At 41.5% G+C, this 14,836-nt stretch overlaps 1 protein-coding gene across 2 annotated transcripts in view; it reads left to right on the plus strand.

Moving 5' to 3' along the window:
• Positions 1-2,774: 2,774 nt before the first annotated feature.
• Positions 2,775-14,836, plus strand: part of CSMD2 (CUB and Sushi multiple domains 2) — a 1,446,274-nt gene continuing 1,434,212 nt past the window's right edge. For both annotated transcript variants that reach the window (XM_082247591.1, XM_082247592.1), the window contains exon 1: positions 2,775-3,283. In XM_082247591.1, the coding sequence (XP_082103717.1) occupies positions 3,121-3,283 (163 nt within the window). In that variant the 5' untranslated portion in view covers positions 2,775-3,120. The remainder of the gene's footprint in view (positions 3,284-14,836) is intronic.

Raw genomic sequence — 14,836 nt, forward strand, 5'->3', positions numbered from 1 at the left:
TATATATATATATATATATATATATATATATATATATATATATATTTATTTATATGCTATAGCACCAAAGGTATTGGGATGCCTGCCTTTACAATCACATGGACTTTGATGGCATCCCAGTGTTAGTCCATAGGGTTCAATATTGAGTTGACCCACCCTTTGCAGCTTTAGCAGCTTCAGCTCTTCTGGGAAGACTGTCTACAAGGTTTAGGAGTGTGTCTATGGGAGTGTTCTACCATCATTCATCCAGAATTGCATTTGTAAGGTCAGGCATTGATGTGGACGAGAAGTCCTGGCTCACATTCTTTGCTCTAATTCATCCCAAAGGTGTTCTATCGGGTTGAGGTAAGGACTCTGTGCAGGCCAGTCAAGTTCCTTCACCCCAAACTCGCTCATCTATGTCTTTATGGACCTTGCTTTGTGCAGTGGTTCAAATCATTTAGTGGAGGTGGGATTATGGTGTGGGGTTGTTTTTCTGGGGTTGGGCTTGGGCTTGGCCCCTTAGTTCCAGTGAAGGGAACTCTTAAGGCATCAGCATACCAAGGCATTTTGGACAATTTCATGCGCTCAACTTTGTGAGAACAGTTTGGGGTTGGCCCTTCCTGTTCCAACATGACTGCGCATCAATGTACAAAGCAAATCCATAAAGACATGGATGAGCAAGTTTGGGGTGAAGAAACTTGACTGGCCTACACAAAGTCCTGACCTCCACCCAATACAATCACTTTTGGATGAATTAGTGCAGAGACTGTGAGCCGGGCCTTCTCTCCAGCATCAGTGCCTGACCTCACAAATGCGCTTCTGGAAGAATTGTCAAACATTCCCATAGACACACTCCTAAACCTTGTGGGCAGCCTTCCCAGAAGAGTTGAAGTTGTTATAGCTGCAAAGGGTGGACCAACTTAATACTGAACCCTACGGACTAAGACTGGGATGCCATTAAAGTTCATGTGCGTGTAAAGGCAGGCATCCCAATACTTTTGGCAATATAGTGTATACCACGAAGAATGAAGGCAGTTCTGAAGGCAAAAGGGGGTCTGACCCGGTACTAGCAAGGTGTAACCAATAAAGTGACCATTGAGTGAGTATATATATATATATATATATATATATATATATATATATATATATATATATATATATATATATATATACTGTATATATATATCTACTGCATATATATATATTATATACTGTATGTATATGTATATATATATATATACACATATATATATATACAGGGCTGGCCCAAGACATTGTGCTGCCCCAAAAAAAAAATCATGCCCACCAAAAGGCCCCCTTATCTATTATTTTATATCATGATAAAAAAAAACTAAAATTAAATTTATATGCAACAGTGGTGGTGGGGGGGTTCAGTCCGAGGCAGTGGTGGTGGGGGGTTCAGACAGAGGCAGTGTTGGTGGTGGTGGGTGGGTTCAGTCAGAGGCAGGGGTGGTGGTTGGTTTAAACAGAGGCAGTGGTGGTGGGGGGTTCAGACAGAGGCAGTGTTGTTGGTGGAGGGGCAGCGTTCAGACAGAGAAAGTGGTGGTGGTTGGTTTAAACAGAGGCAGTGGTGGTGGGGGGTTCAGACAGAGGCAGTGTTGGTGTTGGTGGTGGGGGGGTTCATTCAGGCAGCGGTGGTGGGGGGGTTCAGTCAGAGGCAGCGGTGGTGGGGGGGGTGGCATTTAGACAGAGGCAGTGGTGGTGGGGGGCTTAGACAGAGGCAGTGGTGGTGTGGTGGTGGTGGTGGGGGTTCAGTCAGGCAGCAGTGGTGGGGGCGGAATTCAGTCAGAGGCAGCAGTGGTGGGGCAGCGTTCAGACAGAGGCAGTGGTGGTGGGGGGTTCAAAAAGAGGCAGTGGTGGTGGGGGGGTTCAGACAGAGGCAGTGGTAGTGGGGATGGAATCAGTGGCACTGGCACTTACTTGCTCTCAGTGTCAGTCGGGACTCCAGTAATACTTCTGCCAACACGGGGTCAGCTGACTTTCTCCTCCAGTTTCCGCCTCCTGTCCTAACATGGCAACTGTCTGCAGCAATAGGGGGAGCTGCGGAGAGAATATATGGGCGGTCTGCTGTGTGGGTACGGTGGCGAGTGCTCTGCCAACTCCCATCAAAAAAAGTTGTGGAGTAGGGTCAGGCAAGGTGGACCTGGCAGGGCCCCCCACAGTGTTGAAACTCTAGGGCCCAGTCGCAATAGCAACTGGTAGTTCCGCCACTGTCTTGGGCATCAATTTGCCACCATTTGCTGCCTGGGTCCAATGGCCCCAGCGGGACCCATTGTAGGGCCGGCCCTGTATATATATATATATATATATATATATATATATATATATATATATATATATATTCTTTTTTTTTTTTTTTTTTAAAGATGAGCAAAAAAGGGAAATGAAATAGACAGTAATGTCCCTTTAAGTAGGGACAATTCCAGCAGTGTATGGAAGGAGAACAATCCTAGCCCTTGTAGATCTGGGGTTACCAGGCTGTGCCCATCTTCTAAAAGTCCTGCATTTGTCAAACAAGTGAACATCTCCTTGAATTAGCCAGTATCACCTATCAGAAGAAAATCCCCCACCACCCCTATCTTTTTCCATGCCCCCCTGCATTGTATGATTTTGTTGTTTTATTGGGGGGGGTCCTTCTAATCAGAAATATGTGACAAGTCTCCTCTGAGTGGGGACCTGTGTGAGAGGAGGAGAAGGAGGGAGGAGGGAGGGGAGACAAATTCAAGATGTAATTTGCAGCATTGTTGTATGGAGGGGAGGAAGGGAGAAAATCCTATTCCCTCTTGTGGATCATTCTCTGAAAGGGGAAGCAATATTATGAGGAGGTGATTAATACCGGAGCTCCGACTGCACAAAGCCCTGTCTGGATATCCCCCTGGAAGGAAGAAGCTGGCGTCCACATCGCCATTTGGAAGATTTGGGAGTGAAGAGGAGAAGCAGGATTCCTGATCTCATCTCCCCAGTGCAGGGAGAGACTTGGTTCATTCCGGCTGCAGAAGCAAAGAGCTTGTTCAATGTAGTGGGATTTTCTTCTTTTTTTTTTTGCAAGAATACCTGACCTCCTTTTTTTTTTTGGTTGTGGTGTGTGTGTGTGCAGAGATCCCCGCAGAATCTGCCATGAGAAGCCTATGTGGATGGCTGAAGTGGGGGGACAGGACAGGGTGCAGCTGCACGTCCAGGAGGATATGGGGGGCATGGTGGGTTTGGGGGCTTCTGGAAGTGCAAAGTTGGAGCAGGCTCGCCATCATCAGCCTTGGACTCCTGGCTGCATCGGCAACGGGTGAGTCCAAGACCTCTTTGACTTGTCCATGGGCAGCAGCACCATCATCTTTACCATCATCATCATCATCTTGGTGTTGGTGCTGAGGATGGGAAATGCGGGCATGCTGCTCATTCTCCAACCTGTCTGCGATGCTGTGCTCAACACTTCATTTATGCATAGACATAAGGATGCGGATTCAGCACTGACAGTCGCTGGTGTTATTATCATCTGTCTATTGCAGGGATAGGGATTTTGGATTTTAAGTGTTGAATGTCTAGGGGTGAAGATTTTAGACCTGTAGGAATCTACAACCCCCCCCCCCCTTCCTTTCCTTTACTAATGAAATGCTTGTGTCTGATCATCTGTGGCCATCGCTGACTCGCACAATGCAAAAGCTTGGATCTTAGATCTGCTGCAGGCATAAATCACCTTACCTTTATTACCAGCGACTGTTAAAGAACACATCCAGATCACAGCAAAGTTTGCCTGCTGCCTGCTCTGCATAGAACATCCTGTACCCATTCCCAGGCAGCAATGGAGAAAGCACTATTAGGCAGTGCCCACATAGTGCCACACTACCATGATATACAGGTCTTACTGTCAAACGCTATCAACTGCCTTTTTAATCTGCTAGGCTAGTGGAAATTTCCATTCCTCAGGCTACTATCATGGGATTTCATGTAGCACTTGGCTACCTTGTCATTTGCAATTCCCTTTTTTTCCAGGCAGCTCTCCTTATTAATTGATTTCAAGACTGACCCTCTTGCCTTTAGCCAAACATGATCTACTTTGACCCTGACACCTTCTTAAAAAAAAAAAAAAAAAGTACATCTGTCACCATCCCAAGCAAACTCTATGATTGTCCATCCTTAAATTATTTTAAATTTGCCATCATAGATATTTCTAAAGGGATGCATCAAATGTGCAAAAGGGTTAAATGTTTTTTTGAGCTATATAGGGAGTCATTTCTGTCTTTCTTTTTTTTTTTTTCTGTTACCCCAGACCACAAGGATTTTTTTCATGTGAAGTGTTGCATCTGACTCAAGGCCCCACGGCCACTGATTCAGGAAAAAGGGCTTTAATGTAGCAATTAAACGCATCTAATCCTATAATTGCATGAAACTATCAGTTTGGTGACACAATGTATGTAATGGTATGGAGAAGATCTGATTACCTTTTTTTTTTTTTTTTTGTGTACTAATACCACTTTCTGAGCTGGTAAATACATTGGATTGGATTATTAAATAGAAAAAAAAAATATTGTCACAATATTGATGCAAATATTATGTATCATATAATAGTCCTAGGTGGCATTAACATTTATTGAGGCAACACCAAAAAACAGCAAACACAGCAGGTCTAGAGATAGATGTGTAGGCAGATTGATACATACCGATAAATATAAAAAATATATTGCTATATCTTCATTTTTAGAGGTACAGAGGCAAAGGCACCTATAAATACAGTACACATCATGCATGTGTACCAGTAAATCCAATTCATAGTTTGATTTTCTAGATTGTGCAGCCCTATATACTTTACAGATTCAAACTTATGCGTAGCATGATGTTGAACATCATTAATATAAATATATACAGTATAACCTGCTTTTATTTAAAGGGGTTGTCAGCTGCACATATAGTTATTGATCGTATTAAAGAAATCTGCATCCTTGCTTACAGCTTGCATGTGCCTTTCTTTTGCCATGGGTTTATGCTGAGGCACTTTCCATCAATTGCAGAATTCCATGACATGAGCAAGCCTTGGAAAAGGTTGCTGCCTTCATCCCTGTAAAGATTGTACAGCACAAAACCTGTGCGTCTCGTTTCATTGATTATGATAGGGTATCATTAGTCATAAATGATTCAACTCCCAAAGCAATCTAGCTTCGCTCCTCCTGATTCTGCAGCTCTTCACCTGTATATGCATACGAATTGCACTTTTTGATTCAAAAAGGAAATTCTGAAAGTGTTAGCTCTTTTGCGTAAGAAGTCACGTGAATGTATATGAGATACCTTTTCTAAGCCTGCCCTCTCCCTCCTTCAAACCACACTCATTTTGAATTTAGAATGTCTTGTTAAATGTATGTTGCCTTTACTATAGGAGTCCTCACCAGTTCACTCTTGTGTAAAGGATAATCCATTCATTTTCTGTTTTATATTAACAATTAGCATATCCCTAATTCTTTTGGACTGGTGGCATCTGTCTTTAGCAATGACCTCTCACGCTAGCTATATTGCTTCATGACCATGATAGGGAAATATTGTAATAACCAAGTAGAACTGTGACATTCTCTTCATTGCTTTGACATTCTTATAGCAGGTGAACCTTTTCCAGGAATCCCTTGAGCCTTAGATTACCAAGGAGAGCCACAGAAATTACCCTAGAGAATTGATAAATTGGACTGATTATTGTCCCAGTCTCAAGACTCCTGTCAAATCAAGACAAAGGTGGCTAATGGACATCTAATTGTTTAATTTTATTAGGCTTCAAGAAGGAAGTATTATGAAATATAATGCATGCCTGCACTTCCAATTGACGTTACATGATTTTTTAAAATCTGTTTTTACCTCTAGCAAGCAGTTCTCTTATTAGAGTAGGGTGATTTGTAATCTGCTTATATTTTGCCTTCGCTGATCCTCCCACCCTATCAACATGCTAATACATTTTTTTTAAATAAAACCCTTCTATTTCCATGAAATACATTATTTTAGATCCAACACTAGATCTATGTGCTTTTCTATGCAACACAGTCAGGATCATGACAGGAGGAAGGAGCAAGTGGGGTGCTGTACATAGCTTCCTAAACATTACAGCATTTGTCTCAGTACACCTCTGAAGAGCCCTCAGCCCCGATGGAAGCAGCGGGGTGTCTCTTGAGAGAAGTTATACAAATACCAACATGCAGTGGTGTATTTTGGTTTTGTGCTGCCCTAGGCAAGCCTAAAATTGGGCACCCCCCTTCTTATGTAAATTTGCCCCACTCCTTTTTTAACGGATGTAACTCCCTCCAAAATTGAAGGACTACAAGTCCCAGCATGAACCCCTGAGATCTCACCAGAGGGGTGGGTGAGAGGGAGTGGGAGAGAGAGAAGGGTGAGGGAGAGAGAGAGGGGGGTGAGGGAGGATGAAAGAGGGGGGGGGGTGAGAGAGAGGGGGGGATCAAAGAGTGAGAGAGAGAGGGGATGAAAGAGAGAGGGGGAAGAGAGAGAGGGGGTGGAGAGAGGGGAGTGAGAGAGAGGGGGTGAGTGTGAGAGAGAGAGAGGCGGCTCTAGCAACCAGTGGCCAATAGAGTCTCAGGTGGAGGGGGGGCCACTTTGTTGCTGCCCCCCTGCAAAGTGCCGCCCTAGGCCTGGGCCTTGTTGGCCTAGGCCAAAATACAGCACTGCCAACATGCCTTGATGGTTGGATGTAAATATAAAAACATAGTTATTCCTAGACAAGCTGTATTTGCATGCAAACCACCCTAGGTAATGCCCATGTGAGATGCTGAGCCTCCATGATTGAAAGAAATGAAATCCAAAGAATGAATGGATGGGCCATGGGCCAGGTTGGGAAGGAAAGAGCTAGATGATGCAGGATATCCTCCAGCCAGGAAATCAGGCAGGCTCTGTCTGACTTGCTGCAGCCTCTGCACACTATAAGAACATCACCATTGGGAGACAAATTAGAATAAGCATTTTCAATACAGGGAAAGCCTGTACAAATATGGAAGGCCAGATTTCAGCTTGGTAAGAATGTCAGTAGGTGGGTTGACTACCTTTACCCGAAGTATAGCAAGAAATATTATTTTAGTATTATTTATCATGACATTGAATCTACATCCTCTAATTGTAATATTGGAATTGCTGACATTATTCAAAATGATTCCCACTGCTGATCAGCTAATGACTGGCAATGGCTGGTTAATAAGTAGTCTGGATGTTGATACAATTACTTCATCTGCCAGTGTATTTGCTTATCCTATAAGTACTTGTATAGATTTCTACACAATTCAACTCAAAATGTCTGGATCTTTTAGATCTGATTAAAGGTGTGCAAAACCAAGCCACCTGATAATAAAAATGAGTGCGATAGCCTTCCTGCAATAGATTATTATTGATAATAAGTACTATTCTTCATCTTTTAAGTATCTCTAGGGTCAAAGTAGTTTTTTCTTTTAGTTTTTGTAGAATGGGGAATGATGTAATCCCTTGAAAGATTTTTTTTTTCATCTTCATCCCATGGGGGGGGGGGGGTTCTACTTTACTTCCTGTGCTGTAGATACAACAGGAAATGAAAGGAAATCTCTTCAAGTTGAAGAAAATCCCCTCTTAAATGCTGGCCACTGAAACAAGTTGGAAGATTTTCCTTGTGTTTCTTTTCTCAAATTTTGGATTTACCCTCACTTCACCCTGTTGTCAGTGGCCACCAGAACAAATAATCTTCCCATTGGGGCCACAGATAACAATAAGAAACTGGCATTGGAAGTAACCTCTCACCACTATAACCAAAAGTGAAATAAAAAAGCCGTTGGCTTTAGAAATACTTTGAAGAAGTCTCACTAAACATTGTTTTGTATTGTGCAACTGCCAACAAGACGACAATGCGCATGTGGCATTTTGTCCCATCTTTCTAGGTGCTGTGGTTCTTAAGATACATGGTTGACAATGCTCCCTCCCCCCCCCCCCCCAACAGTTGTCAGACCATGCATCTACCAAGGACACATATATTTAATTATCTTTGATTAACAGCCTTTGTCTTAGGTACCAGGTTCAGTCACAAGATATGCAAGGGAGGGGGATGTGTTAGTTCCCCTGTTCCAACCCTTTGCCTTTGCAAGCAGTGATATGCTCTGCCGATTCCACTACCCATCAATCAAGTGTTATTGGTGGCTAGGATGCAGGTGGTCAGGCCACACAGGGTCACTAATTGCTAATGCGCAAGCAGCCACATAATATAGCATTATTTTTGATATGGTTTGGGCAGCTGGGCCACCAATGGTGCTGTGTGGCATGATCACGTGCGTCCTAGCAACCAATGAAGCTTTGCGGCCCAGCCACCTTCACCCTAGCAACAAATGATGCAGAATCTCTGGAAAAGAAAAGAGGGGTGGAAGAGGGAAATTCATAGAGCTCCCTAAAGACGTGCCTGACAGGCACACTTACTGAACAGGGAACAGTGCCAACTGAGCTCAACATAAGTAGTGCCTCCGGCCTCTATCAAGGGAGAAGAAATAAAGAAGAGATTTTCTTCACATTTCAGTTGCGATTCATTGTATAGGCTAATGCAGGGAATTTAGACAGGGATCTGTATTTAATTTTTTGAATGCCTGTGAGAGTTCTTCTTTAATATCATTTTCTGCAAAATGTTCTTTAGCACCACAAGCTTTAAATGTTCCATAGTACAGAAAATGGCAATTTTATGGAATGTAATATAAAAATAGAAATATACAGCTCTTCCGCTAGTGTTAATCCTCTGAGCAGGTGCAAAGAAACCTTGTTACATTCCTAGACAAAATGTAATATAGGGTATGAGGTCTGAAATCCAGATAGCAGACTTGCAAACCAAGAAAGATCTTTTATATGAACATACTTAGAGGATTAGTGTTTTACAGCAGTAACAAGCAGGTTAAGGCAGATACTAATTTTGCACATTTAAATCTGTTCCCCTTATCGTTCGGCCGGAAATGGTTAGTAATGCCATTTTCACTACACATTCATTATTGTGGACTACATATCCCACCACGTGACTTGATACATTCACAGTCAATAAAATTGATTCAGTCTCCCTTGTCAGGTATTAAAAGAAGGAAATTAAATGTACTTATCCCTAAAACAATTTGGTTGTGCAGCACAATCACAAAACAGTTTTGTCTGAGCTGATTTGGTAGTCCATGATCATGTAGGAATAGTGACATATAACTGTAAAGGTCTGGTGTTAGGGGAAATGGTATTAAGGTCCTTTTGCATCATAAACTGGCTTATTGAGCCCCATGCATACTCAGCGGTTGCCCAGCTCTTCTGAAGCCTTTTCTCCTGGCAGGAGAAAATCAGCAAAAAAAAATGTGCCGTTGCAAACATGATTCGGTGTCTTAAGTGTTTGGGCATTCATTCATTCATTCCATTGGCCAGAATATTCATTTATTCTGGCGATTGAAATAAACGCTCAAGTGCTAAATGCACCTAAAATCGTTTAGGTGTGTTGGGCATTTTTTTCTGCTGAAACACTACTCTCCTGAAAGTGCAAGTGATTTGTTTTTTCTGCCTCTAAACACTCCTGCCTCTAAATGCTTGTAAATGCCTACGTGGGCAGGGACAAATAAGCTAACATAGAGGGGCATATAGAGGCAAAAAAAAAAAAAGTAAAGCACCCTCAAAAGCGGCATTTTGATGCCAAGTGTGAATGAGACCTCTTCTGGACTATAATGGTGGTGGGACTTTCGCTATCATGGGCCCAAGCTCTGTTCCTGCCCATCTTTGGGATTTAGCATAAACCCAACCAACTAGGAGTGTTCCTATTACTGTTGTGCTCTCCATAATTTAAAAAATTCAACAGAATGAGTGGGAACTGACAAAGCAGGAGTGGAGATCTGGGAGTTCAAGTACAGAGATCTCAACACTGGAGTCCCTGATTTCAATAAATAATGGGTTTGGCTTTTTCATCATCTACTGAAACATTAGCACTTTAATACTGTATATGGTATTTACAAGTTAAAAATGATGTTTTTGTTACACTGGCCAACCATGGTCCTATTAATTGTAAGCATGAAACTATTGTATACTTTAAAATTAAATTTAACGTTGGGTGCGTTTTATAATGATCTAAATGCTACAGAGCCCCGGGACACATTCTGAAGAAGGACTTGATATTAGAATACTACAGCAGTCCCTCCTCAAGATTTGCAGCCTTGGTTTTTTTTTAGCCTAATATACCATAACAAAGGAAATGATTAGACAACAGAGAACAGAATCGGAAAAGAGATGTGAAATAAACTGGAATGATATTTTATTTGATGTAAAATATGGGGCTAAAAAGTGCCTCTTCTTTACTGTTTATTACTCTAAATGAGAGTTGCATTAATTTATTCAATCTTATAGCACAGTATGTGTTGCAACCTATTGAAATATGCTGGTCAAGTCCTTAACCAAACAGGCCTATTGGACTGGTGCAATGGCACTACTCGTGTAAAACCTACCAAGAGACAGGCAGAAAAGACACAACAGTGGGTGGCATACTGGGTGGCAATCTGGTACCAGTCATCCAAAGTTTTACATTACAGCAGACTGCAGCAAACCTCTCAGCTATATCCACAGAATGTTGTCTAAAGGCCCGTACACACGTGCAGATTGTCGGCCGAAAAGACTCGGCCGACGACCCATCGGCCGATTTTCGGCTTGTTAGTATGATGCTTCCGACAGCCGACAGCGCACTTTCGGCCGAACAGAATCTGTCGTGCAAGCATTAAAATTTTTGTATGCCGACACCAGAACGGCCGATTGTTCGCCAGTCAATACAGAATTCGGCCGACAGACAGCAGATTTGCAAGACTGGGCATGCTCAGAAAAGAAAAAACACAGGGAAAGTTAACCATCACATGACATCACTTCTGCAGTCGGCGGAAAAAATTTGTGTGCAGTCTTTTGCACTTTTCAGCGGACAGGACAGCCCGGGGACAAAAGACGGCCGATCGGTCGTCCGACGATCGGTACGTGTGTACAGGGCATTACTCTTGTTGGTCACCACACACAGAATTTCAACCAACTTTAAATCACAATGACCCATCAAGGCCACCTACCAATACTTTGAATTATTGCATGATGTTAATTAAACTCTTATGTGTTAAGTTGCATTCCTCTATTAGACTTTTTTGATGTAAACGTTAGTTGTAAGTGGCTAAAAGTGCCTGAAAATATAAGAAAATATAGTTCTTTTTCTAGGAACAAAATAGTCTCTGCAGATTAGATCTCAAGATTGGTACCTACTCAGCTTATTCTCTACTGGCCATCTCTGGAAACGTTGGCCTATTTTAGGTATTCTTACAGTATTTCTCTTATTGAGAGAGACTAGAGAAGGAATCAGACACCAGTCATTCTTTTTGGGGATCTGACCCACTAAACTTTGTAGCACCAGTGGAATAAGGCCTGAAAGTTTCCCTCAACATCAACATTAGCTTTTACTATATGTAAGGAGTCTTAGAAACTCACATTATATAATTACATATATAAAATGGGTACATTGTAAGATAATAAAGAGGAAAAATTTGTTGTACCTGAGCCCCATTACCTTACATTATTAGCAGGGCCGTCTTTAACACAGGGCAAAAGGGGCAGCTGCCCTGGGCCCAACCATTGTTGTGGGGCCCAAAGCAGCTGCCCCTTGAGCCTGCACTGCCCACAAATTGTTGATAAGTGCATTTGGTAGGGCCCAAGAAAATATTTGCCCAGGGTCCAATCAATACTAAAGATGGCCCTGATTATTGGGTTACTGGTATGTGTGTTATACCTACCTAATCCATGCCTTTTAGCAAGCAGACAAAATCCCCAAGCCTAGCTCTTCCTCTTACCATTCTCTAAAGCCTGTACACACACAGGCAGTTTTTTTTCTTTTTATTCAACCCAGCAGGCTGAAAAAAAAAAAAAAAAAAAAACTGAGGAGCTTGCTGTACTGCCCCCCAACACGCTGGACAGTGCTCTCAGCCGTTGTCTGTGAGCACTGATTGGATGCTGATCAGCTTCTGGTTATCCAGCATGCACATTTAACAGAAGCCAGACGTTCAGCCGGTTTCTGTCAGATAGGCTGTTGTACACACGAATGTCGCCCAGGTCCCGTTGAACCAGCCAGTCGTATGTACCAGGCTTAAGCCTCACTGTTGGGCACTAAATCATTGCAATTGGAGATGGAAAATGGCAGGTCAGGTTCCAGAACCAGATAACCCAAGATGTAAGTGTATTTGGAGCATTAGGTCATTCTAGCTTATACTAAAAAAAATAGCTACCTTGCCATTATCTGAGATTCCTACTGTGAGGGGAAAGTATTGAATTGGGTAAGTATAACAACCTTTTGAATCAGTCCTAAGTGCCAATGCTAGTATTGTTAAATGGAAAATACTAAACAAACCCATACAGTTGTAAGTATCGTTTATATTTGTTTTTCAGAATTGAATATGAGAAATGTTTCCCTATTATGCTTTAGGCCCTAGTGTAGGTGTACTGCCTGACCTGCCTGTAGCCTCTTACCAGCAGCCTATAAGGCCATACACACAGGCTGTACATCTGGCGGCATAAGCCGGTTCAAAAGAAACCGGCCGACATTTGGCCCGTGTACAGCAGCCAGTTTGACATAAGCGGGCAAATGTCCGACTTCTGTCTATGAGGCAAGACCGAAAAAGGTCTGCCGATTGGCACCCACTGGCTGAGTGTGGAGAGCGGTGTCTTCTGACGGGGGCATTCCCCTGTCAGAACACAATAGCTAAGCAGGGGAAACCGCTGTACTAACATTGGATTATTAGTACAGCAGCTCCTCCTGAGCTCTTATTTTTTTTTTTTTTTCGTTCAGCCAGCTGAGATAAATGAAAAAAAAAAAAAAGACTAGTGTGTGCCAGGCTTAAGAGTGTTATACTATCTCCTATGCCGGTTAATATACTAATGTGCTTTTCTATGGCTTATTATTATTGGGGTACTACAAAGAAATTGACTGTTTAGTTTTGAGAACAGTAAATGTCCTTCTTACGCAGTGGAAGGTTGAAGCATTAAAACACTATAGATCACTGGCTAAGCTTATTAGGTTGTGTGGACTCAGACAATTGTGCTTTCACTTAAACATATTGGGAGTATTCTGAAGAAGACCACTGTTCAATGAACTACAGCAGTCATCATAAATTAGGGAATTACATTTAATTGGAAAAACAATAAAATTAACATTCCTTAGTCTGTGTTATCACACACAACTGCAGCATGTAGTAAAGATCAGGAAAACAAAGAATCCCTTTTTACGGCAAGCAGTGTTGCGTGTTCAGTTCAGTACTCCATTTCATTTTGTAATGCCTTTTAGTAAAGCTAACTTTGTTACTTTTTGGACTGTATTTTCAAAAATGATGTAAGAGATAACTTAGCTTTTGATAGTTTTAGGATTGTTTTTTTTCTATTCTACTTTGTGAGTCATTCATTTTCTTGTAAAGGTAAAAACTAGAAATGATGGATCTCTTTAAATCTTACTTTGACATTATTTAAAAAAAATCATAAAAAGAAGGTAACCATTAGGTAAATTGTGACCCAAATGATTCATCTTCATTTATTATATTTTATGAGAAATAATAAGGTTGCATTTAAAGCAGATCTTTTATGAATATTCTAGGTCTAATTGTTAGGCAATTTCCAACACCCAGGTTAAAAAAAAAATTAAAAAATTAAAAAAAAAAAACACACACCTTTGATCCTGGCTTTGTTGGCAATATCACTAGGCCTTTTATCATAATCCTGCAAATACTGAGGATCTCAATTCTTATAAAATTTGTGATTCTCCACTTTCCCCGGATTCTGGAAAAATGTCTAGTGACATAATCTTTTCTAACGGGAATATGCCAGAATTTAGGATGAAACGGTTATTTTGGGGGGTTTATTTTCACTCTTACCTAGCATTTTTTATTATGTGGATGGGTGCATGTGTTTTTTTTCATGGTTTGTGGTGCATTATTTAATTCAACACATGTTAGTGTGCATGTAGTAACACCGTAGTTGTTGTGTGAAGGGGGAATTAACAATATGCCTTTTCCAAAATGTATACAGTCTATATTGGTTCCCAGTCAATAGAGACTGTATAAATAGGTAATAAGTAGGTAATGCATCAAGGAGTATGTTCCCTGTGGCTTTTGGATCTACAACGGATTAATTCCGGGATTTGTTATAATTTCCATTGTACCATGCAGGTCAAAGTGAGTCTTTGTAAAAGGAACCCCCCAACCCCCTTGTACTCACTCACCTTGTCTGTTGCGCCTTAAGCCTAATACACACGATCAGAAAATTGGATGAAAAATACTGCTTTTCGAAGCAACTGTATGATAATCTGATTGTTAGTAAACAACTTTCGAGAGACGATCACAACAGTGTATCTAAAAATTATCTGAAGGGACAAATACAAACATTTTTCTCATATCATACCAGAACTAGTGATTTTTGTTTGATCAGTACAGTATTTGTCTAAAAAAATCAGAAGACCAAGACCATGCATGCTCGGAAATGAAACAATACATTACAATAAAATACATTACATCACTTACGAAGTTGTTTTCTGTCGTATGAGAATTTCCGTAACTTTAGCAACCTCTTAATTTTAAATAGACTAGTATGCAAACAAAATGGATAATGATTCATCTGATATTCTCATTGTATGTATGAGGCTTTACAGATAACATTAAAATCATCAGTGTCAGTACCCAGGGTAGCGATGACATCATTCTCCCAGTCACATGACAGTACTTGGGCTAAGCGGGCCTTGGCTGCTGAATCCACTTACCGTCACAGGGATGGTCGCATGCTCCTCTATAAATAGTGTCACCAGCTGCAACAGAGGAAGGAGCAGAGAGGAAGCACA

This window comes from Pelophylax lessonae, assembly GCF_965119305.1.
Source record: "Pelophylax lessonae genome assembly, chromosome: 2".
Lineage (NCBI taxonomy): Eukaryota > Metazoa > Chordata > Amphibia > Anura > Ranidae > Pelophylax > Pelophylax lessonae.